Source organism: Penaeus japonicus, unplaced genomic scaffold (assembly GCF_977035675.1).
Source record: "Penaeus japonicus unplaced genomic scaffold, GWHDUDI00000001_assembly GWHDUDI00000027, whole genome shotgun sequence".
NCBI lineage: Eukaryota > Metazoa > Arthropoda > Malacostraca > Decapoda > Penaeidae > Penaeus > Penaeus japonicus.
The window spans coordinates 15331799-15341798 of record NW_028234429.1 but is presented as its reverse complement, the minus strand read 5'-3'; the positions used below and the strand labels follow the sequence as shown (position 1 = coordinate 15341798).

General features: G+C 33.5%; 1 protein-coding gene across 2 annotated transcripts in view; it reads right to left on the bottom strand.

Moving 5' to 3' along the window:
• Positions 1–9528: 9528 nt before the first annotated feature.
• LOC122252085 (uncharacterized) overlaps positions 9529–10000 on the bottom strand; it is a 16873-nt gene continuing 16401 nt past the window's right edge. For both annotated transcript variants that reach the window (XM_086552649.1, XM_043014362.2), the window contains one exon: positions 9529–9911. In XM_086552649.1, the coding sequence (XP_086408775.1) occupies positions 9765–9911 (147 nt within the window). In that variant the 3' untranslated portion in view covers positions 9529–9764. The remainder of the gene's footprint in view (positions 9912–10000) is intronic.

Genomic DNA, 10000 nt, shown 5'->3' with positions numbered 1-10000 from the left:
ACCATATATATAGAGATAGATAGATAGATAGATAGATATATAGATAGGCACACACACACACACACACACCCATATATACATATATATATATACATATATATATATATATATATATATATATATATATATATATATATATGTGTGTGTGTGTGTGTGTGTGTGTGTGTGTGTGTGTGTGTGTGTGTGCCTATCTATATATCTATCTATCTATCTCTATATATATGGTAAAGGGAACTGCATATTAGCCAATAATAAAAAATAAATAAATATATATATATATATACAATATATATATATATATATATATATATATATATATATGTATGTATATATATTTTGTGTGTGTGTGTGATGTATATATATATATATATATATATATATATATATATATATATATCTATATATATATATATATATATATATACATAGCACACATATACGTTCACCCACACAGTTGTTGCCTACTTGTTGTCACGTGCAGTATACACAGAACAGCTGATTAAGAAAGAGTGCCTGTGTTTTGAGGGTTATTGACGAACTTTTTTTTTTTTTGACGAGACCCTGTAAGAGTAACCAGCTATAAACCACATAAGAGATTTACTTCAAATGCATACCGCTAACATAATGTCTTTCTCTCACTCACTCACTCCTTTCTCTCTCTCTCTCACTCTCTCTCTCTATCTATCTATCTATCTATATCTCTATCTCTCCTTCTCCCCCTTCTCCTTTTTCTCTCTCTTCCTAACTATCTGTCTATCTATATGAACCGTCTTTAGTAAGACCTAAAACCCCCAACGCTTTGGGATTTTTTGAACCTACATCCAAACCTGCTATTATTATCTCTCACTCTTGTTTTTACTTGCCTATGACTCATATGACTTGCTTATGACTCATATGACTTGCCTATGACTCATATGACTTGCTTATGACTCATATGACTTGCCTATGACTCATATGACTTGCTTATGACTCATATGACTTGCCTATGACTCATATGACTTGCTTATGACTCATATGACTTGCTTATGACTCATATGACTTGCTTAGGACTCATATGACTTGCTTAGGACTCATATGACTTGTCTATGACTCATATGACTTGCTTATGACTCATATGACTTGCTTATGACTCATATGACTTGCTTATGACTCATATGACTTGCTTATGACTCATATGACTTGCTTATGACTTACATGACTTGCATATGACTCATATGTGACTATCCTAATCATATCGTTCAAAGTATCAAAGTTTCATACAAACAAACTCCTGTTACGTGACGAGAGAGCAGAAATGCGCATTGGCCTTCATATATGGTTTAATTAATCTATTCATGCAAATTGTTGCAAAGAATGAGTTTAAAGATATGAATATGGCTTTTGAAAATAAAAAGAAAGTAGTGAGGGAAGACGAGGAGAGGAAGAGGAGGATATAGAGAGGCGAATGAAGGGGGAAAGTAGGAGGAGGGGGCAGAAAGTAATAAAGGGGAAATGAAAGAGAATAAGGCTAACGTAAAAAAAAAGTTATAGAAAGATAATGAGCATCTCTTCTGCTCTTCATTAGCTCTTATTAGATAAAATATTTGATTTACAATATATACACTTATGCCAGCCATTTTCCGGAATATCGATTCAGGTTTTATATCAATTTGACAATCGATATAAAAAAAAAAAAAAAAAAATAACAACAAAAAATACATTTCGACATCATCTACCATACACAGTATATTGTTTAGTTATGGATATCCCTACGTATATTGTTTACTTTAGAACAAGCTTCTTTGTGCAGTGGCCTTACTGATAAAAGGTTGATCTGTAGCGCTTGCCGCCTCAGAAATGAATAGATAATATTCACATAGAACGGAAGAAAGAGCGAGAGAGAGATAGGAAGAGGGAGGGAGAAAGAGAGAAAGAGAGAGAGTGCGCAGACAGGTAACCACATGGATACTACAGTCACAATTTCCATTAATATTGCGCCCCCGTAAAAAAAAAAAAAAAAAAAAAAAAAAAAAGTACCCCCACGTTATTCCCTCTTTGACTCGAATGTGTGTCAACACACTCTGACCTTACTTATCAAATGATCCTATGGCCATAACCTTGCTTTTCTTAATCTCCGATACATATTTCTTTTTCTTTCGCATTTCACCATTTTCTCCTGACCTTGTTTTCCTCTCTATAGAAGAAAGCTCGCAGACCTTCAAGAGCTACACCTCCAGAGTACGCTTGGCCATGGCAGAGACCTGGATTCCAGAGGCTGGGAAAAAAGGTCGGTGAGCTGGCACTGTCCATGGCTTCTTTTTGCACGTGAGCTTCTGACTTACAGTCCTTGAATGATGTATTGTGGTTTGGGACTTTATTCATGATCATAATCTTCGTGCTATATGATGATTATAATTATGATTGTGATGATTATGAGGATATACATAATCACAATGTTGATGATAAAGTCTGATATAATGCATATAATTACATACATTCATATACTTTTTTCTAGTTGGGGAGATAAGAATTGCTAGTCCGAGTCACACATTCTGTTTAAAGTGTATAAAAATTGTGCTTCGGAAGCAAGCACGAATGAAATTGGATAACTAAAAAAATATCTGCTCTCAAATTTAAATCCAGTTATGTATAGTACATACTGATTTAGATGAATTTAGGATAGGTAAAGGTCTGCAACAAAGGTTATCATATCTCCCAAAATATTAATTGCATTTTTGGAAGAAAAGAAAAACAAGTTTGCAGAGCTCTTTCTTCGATGGTATATCTAAACACTATAAACAAATTAAGATTTGTAATTTCATACCATACTAACAAGCCAAAATTAAAAAACAAAAACGTTCCAAATATACGAAATATCGTCACAACTGTCGATCGAAAATAAAGACGAAAGCATTTCACCAACTCGGCTTAGTCAAAGTCGAGTTCTCCAGTAGAGCGTTCTTCAACCTTTTTTTCCATCGTGACCCAGTTAGGTCACATGTACTACCGTCGTGCCCTTTGGACGGTATTGTAAACTAATCTGATTTTTAGCGTCTTTCATCGTCCTGTTCGATTTTTTTTTCTTTTCTTTTTTAGCAGGGGTACTTAACTTACCTACGAATGCATACATATCGTAATACTTTTTATTTATCTATATTATATGATTATTATTTTTAATAAGACGCAGTGATCCACTGACCGCTAGGTCGAGACTCCTACCATGAAGAACCCTGCTTTAGTACACACGGAAATATAATGATTAATGTAGCTTTGCACCGTGGGCATTCATATAAATGTGAGTGTGTGTGTGTGTGAGTGTGTGTGTGTGTGTGTGTGTGTTGTGTGTGTGTGTGTGTGTGTACTGGTACTACCTTCCAACTATAAATAAATAAGACATTTCTTGCAACAAACCCCCTTGATATTTTCCATTCTTCTAGAAAAATTACAAGGAAGATATTTTTAAATAGTAGAGGAGTCATGTCCCCTGAGAGACCGCGCCAATGTATGAAGCTGTGCATAACATGAAATCAGATTTGTTGTATGTTCATTTCAGTGTCACATTTTTTTCGAATGAAATATACCATATTTACAAATTATTTAGTTTTTGGAACTTCAAGTCTGTTTTCCCAATTTGCCAACTTTTAGACTTTTTTTTTATCTCCCTTTGAATGGAATGTTTATTTACTTAGTAAAATGCTTCGTGCCTGAATTATTTGTTTCTTGTAAATACACGAAAAATATGCAATATCACATGCATACAAAAAACAAGGGGATGGGAGTGTGCTAGTCTGCTGGACGCAAAAAGGGGGCGCCGTGTAAGATTGTTTGGAAACCACTGCTTTAAATGATTCATTTTTCGTTTATAAATCACGATTTTGCATAGCATTACGATTGCTAATCGTTACCATCCTTTACTCATGATAAATGTATCTTCTAATCTTTCGTTCTATTAGCCCGTTATTACATTTTAATCATCTGTATTTAGTGCTGGAAAAAATCTATCACAATGGAAAAGTTACTCCTCAAAGTTTTTCATTCTCTATGAAAACGTTGACGCGCCACCATTTTCTTTGAATGTATCCATTATACGATAGACTATGTTACATATGGATTAGGAACGCTAACTAACGGCCTTATAACATTTTTAAGAGATACAGTTTCCCGACTGATATTGTAGTCACTGACGTAAATATAATTACCAAATTGAGCGGAAAATATCAAACAATAATTATGAACGTTAATTCATTTAAAAATCAATATGATCATCGCTGATATTTCGAAACCAATTTTTATCATTCAGGTGATTGCCTAAATAACAAAAGTGTCCTGGCATTGATTATTTCAGAGGATAATGGCGCTAATGTTGAGCTAAGTAATGCCTGTAAAAGAAACTGAGTTAGAGCACTATCATCGTATGAATATTATGGCGCAGGACATGGATGCAAAGCAGGGGTAAAATCCTCTTAAATAATGTATGTGCTCAGTGCACTTGCTCGCCTTTAGCGGTTCACGAGTGTTCTCTAAGGAGACACTGAACTCAGCTATTAAAGCATTCGATTTTAGTTGGACTTAAAATCAGGGCAAAAATCTTAAATGTGTCTACAGAATACGGGAAGAGAAGCGACAAAAATATTAGTATCAGCATTAGCCTTCTTGTCATATTTCGTAACAACGTTATTACTATCATTGCTAGTTTTATTAATATCATTAGTAGTTTTCCTATCATTATCATTATTACTCTTGTTATTATTTTTATTATCATTATTATCATTACTATCATCATCAATACTATAATCATAGCCATAATCTTAATGATAATAACTATCATCACATGTACTATTATTATCATTATCATTACTGTTATCATTATTCTTGTTATTACTGTCATTATTATCATTATGATTATGATTATCATTATCATCATCTTTATTATCTTCATTATCAATATCATTCTGACTATTACTGATATCATTATTATTATTGTTATCAGTATTCTTATTATCATCATCATTCGCATCATTACCGTTATTGTCAACATTATTATTTTTCTTATTGTTATTATTATCATTATCATTATTATGATCGTCATAATAATGGTGCTTACGGTTATCATTATCATTGTCATCATTATTATCATCGTTATTATCATTATTATAATTATCATCATTATCTTTATCGTTAATATCACCATTATCATTATCATCATCATTACCATCATTATCATTATCATCATTATCATTATCACCATTATCATTGTGTTAATATTATTGCTATCAACAATATCGTTATCATCATTATCATTAATGTCATTACTATTATTACGATTCCTATCATCATCATGTCATCACAACTATATATTTGCAATTGCAACTCATATTATCATAATTCGTTATCACCTCTACCGCATTGATTATCATTACTTGGTCACAGTGCTTGCAATGCTCATCATTGCACTATGTTATGTAACTCATGTGAAATAGTTCCTCAAATAGCGTTCGTAATCAAGTTACAATAAAACTCTTTTAATTTCTTTCTATTTCAGTAATGTTAGATCATCATCATCATCATCATGTGCCTTATTCTTTACACAACATAACATGGCATGAGATAAACTGTCATCCAAGCACAAACAAGTCACGTGATGACGTCAGAACAGCCGCGACAAACACCAGTGGCTTATGCAGCGCTGTTGGCCGCCATCTGCTGACGCAGTGGATCTAGACGTGAGGAACTGTCATTTTGTGCGTGTGTTTGTGTTTATGTAATTGTAGACTGACTCTATTCATCTCTCTCTCTCTTTCTTTCTCTTTCTCTCTCTCTCTCTCCTTCTTTCTCTTCTCTCTCTCTCTCTCTCTCTCTCTCTCTCTCTCTCTCTCTCTCTCTCTCTCTCTCTCTCTCTCTCTCTCTCTATATATATATATATATATATATATATATATATATACATATATATATATATGTGGGTATGTGTGTGTGTATAACATACCACCCAAATCCGGATATGATACCGAATATCATATGTATTAGATGATAATAAGAAAATGATGTTATAATGATCATAATGATGGCAATAACAGTAGTAATGATGATAATGACAACAATAATCATATCCATAATGCATTCGTTTAGATGAGTTGTCCTAGGTATACATACTCGTTCACTGCTTCTAGTACCTCGCCCTGCATTTGTATTTGCTAAACTGGGGTTCGACTGGAACATGATTAGTTTTTTTCATGTTCATTATATGGCCAATCTTCAGATTTTCCCTATTCAAATCGCTTAATAATTGTTATATTTCATTTTCTGACTCGCTGAAAAGATCAATGTCTTCTGCAAATCTTAGATTGCTTAAGTGTTCACCCCTATTTTAATCCCTTTCTCCTTCCAGTTTAACTTCTTGAATACTTCCTTGAATACCTGTAAACATCATCGGTGAGATGGTGTCACCCTGCCTAACACCCTTTTTTATTAGTATTTTATTGGTTTATGCGTGTATTTTGATGGTCGCTGTACCATCTCTATATATATCTTCCAATAATCTGCAATATATTTCCTCTACTCCTTGTTTACAAATTGCATCTAGTACTGCTGCTATATGTACCGAGTCGAATGTCTTTTCGTAATCTACGAATGCCATACACAGAGGCTTCCTATATTCGTTTGTTTTTTTCTCTTATTTGGGTTAGTGTGTGGATATGGTCTGTAGTTGAGAATCCGCTGTAGAAATCTGCCTGTTCCCTGGGTTGTTTTGAATCTAATGTATTGGTGATGCAGACTGTGATGATTTTTGTGAACAGTCTATTGATTACTGGTACGAGGCTTATAGGTCGGAGTTTTTTTAGGAGTTTTTTTGTGTCCCCCTTTTTGTGTATAAAAATTATTATTGCGTTTTTCCGGGATTTCGGGGTTTTACCGACACTTAGACATTTGTTAAAAAGATTGGCGTTTTACTGCCATAATCTCTCTTGCATCTTGAATAAGATCTACAATAATGCCATCTTCCGTTGTTTTTCCTCTTTTCATGCCTTTTCGTGCCCTTTTTAGTTCCTCTACCGTAATCTTTGGAACATTTCCAATTGTTGTGTTTGTCTCCGTATGCGGTTGATCGTTTGAGTAGTTTAAGTCGCGATAGAAGTCTTCTATTACTTTGATAATTTCATTTTTATTGTGTGTCACCTCTCCATTGGGTTTCTTTACTGCCTCCTTTACCGCCACCTTAGAGCCTCCTCTTTGTTGTCTAAAGGCTGGTGACGGAAAGCAGAGCTTCATTTATTTTTGTCGATACCGAAAGGTTACTTTCTTTTTCTTTTTCGTCTTTACCGCCTATTTCAAGTGCAGCTTCCTTTAATATCTCACTGAATTGGTCGTTCATTTGGTCTATCTCAAGATCTTCGAGAGCTGAGTATCTGTTTCGGATGTTAAGACTAAATTCTATCACCCTATTCTTAATGTTAATTAGATTAACGAGAGGCTTATGTATGAGCTTATTTCGTGGCCTTCTTAGCTGTAATTTAACTCGACTTCTGACCAGTCTATGGTCGTTACTGACATTCACTTTATTGATAACAATTACATCTTGTACAATGTCGCGCTGGTTGGTGATTATGAAGTCAATTTCGTTTTTAATACCGGAAGGCAAATCTTATGTCCATTGGGTCTCTTTTCAAAGAATGTATTCATAATTTTGTGTGATCGAGCTTCAGCGAATTCTATTAGTGTTTACCCTCTCTCATTTCTGGTGCCTATTCCTCTCTTGGTATTAAAATGGGTTTTTGCTCTATCGGCAGCTCTGTCTCCTCATCACTATGACTGCAGGTAGGAGCGTGTATTTGAATAATTTTTAGGTTATATCTATCATTTAGTTTCAGCATTACAGAAGCTACTCTTTCGCTCACACTGTAGAATTCCCTAATATTCTTTTCGAGGCACTTGTGAACTAAGAAACCTACTCCTAATTCTTGTTTGCTATCCAGGGTTTTACCTTTCTTATATAGCAAATATCCATCATTTAGTAATTTCCGCTCTTCGCCTAGTCTTCTAACTTCAGAAAGGCCTACAATATCCCATTTAATAAATGGGATATTGTCAAAAGATCAGATTCTGTTCTCAGAGTCCTTACATTGTATGTGCAAAGATTCATCACCATGAGGCGGCCTGGGTCTAATCGGATATCTTTAGCACCCTCTGCTACTGTGACAAGGGCTCTTTTGCTTCCGGGGAATGAGCACCGTTGTCTTGACTTGGGAATCATATTTACGGGGGGGGGGGGGGGATACCCCCACCTACTGGACCCAACTGTAAATTGATGGGGGGAGTAATTTAGTGACTGTGGCCGTTAGGGTTGCCATCGCTAGAGATTGGGCATCCATTAGGAATATGTATATATATATATATATATATATATATACATATATATACATATATATATGTGTGTGTGTGTGCATATATTATATATGTATATATATATATATATATATATATATATATATATATATATTTTTATATATATAATATATATATATATATATATATGTATTATATGTACATATATATATATATATATTATATATAATATATATATATATATATATATATATATATATATATATTGTGTGTGTATGTATATATATACACATATATATATGTATATATATATATATATATACATACATATATATATATATATATATATATATATATATATATATATATATACTTACACACGCATATGTGTGTGTGTCTGTGTGTGTGTGCGTGTATGTGTGTGTATATATGTATATATATGTGTGTATATATATATATGTATATATATATATATCAATATATATATATGTATATATATATATATATTCATAATTATACACATACACATATATGTATTTGCATATGTGTATGTATATGTTTATATATAAATATATTCATATATATATATATGTATAATATATATATTAATATATATATATATATATATGTTTATATATGTATATATATATACATATATATATATATGTATTCAAAAGTTTTTTTTCATTGTATCATCTTATTTGTTCAGTTACCTTTTTATTCGTCTTTACAAATATATATATATATATATATATATATATATATATATATATATATATATATATATATCTTTTGTAACTTCGACACGTTTCCCTTGGTATGCAAAAATACCTGAGATGATCAAACTACAAATAGGAAGTGTCATCTGGGCGTTCCGTGTCACCTTCGGGATGCAATGTGTCGCAAAGAACCAGAGTTGGGGACAATATCAGACAATATCAGGCTTCATCATGACAACGCCTCATGCCCAGAACTCATTAACATAAACGCGAAGAGGCGCCTTCTGATGAGCTCGAAAGGGGGAATTCAAAGAAATATTTCTTGAAGAGGGAAGACCGCTTTGACTAGTGTGTAGAGAACTGGAGGTCTACTTTAAATGGAATAAAACCTTTGCTCAGTCTAACTTTTCGTGTTGTAGCCAAAAGTCGGATACTTTTCAATCATTTTCTGTTTATTTATTCATTTGTTTTTTCATTAAAACGCTGGTTTAGAATTTTAACAATTTATTTGAATACAGTTTGATACAGTAATAAATCAAAAATATGATTTTTACACAGGAGGAACCCGAGCAGGTAAACAAACATTCCAGCCCATCCCGATAGGAAGGCCAATAGCGAACCAAACTTCCCAATCCTTGTCGTTCTGCCAAACTTCCCAATCCTTGTCCTTCTGCCAAGCTTCCCAATCCTTGTCCTTCTGCATCTGCACACCAAACAGGCCATTTAAACCCTTTTAGGCTTTGTTTTCATCCTAAGTTCAGACTGGAAGTATTCCTTGACAACTTCCAGGATCGCCAATTTCACGACTCCACTGAGACCTTGAAAGGCCAGATCCACCCCGACGGAGATGCCTTTTTCAGCTAAGCAATCCTGAAAAGAAGGTATGCGATTTACTCACTAATAACTCTTTACGCCGTAATCCACAGGCATGGTAAATAAACACACACACCGATTAATAA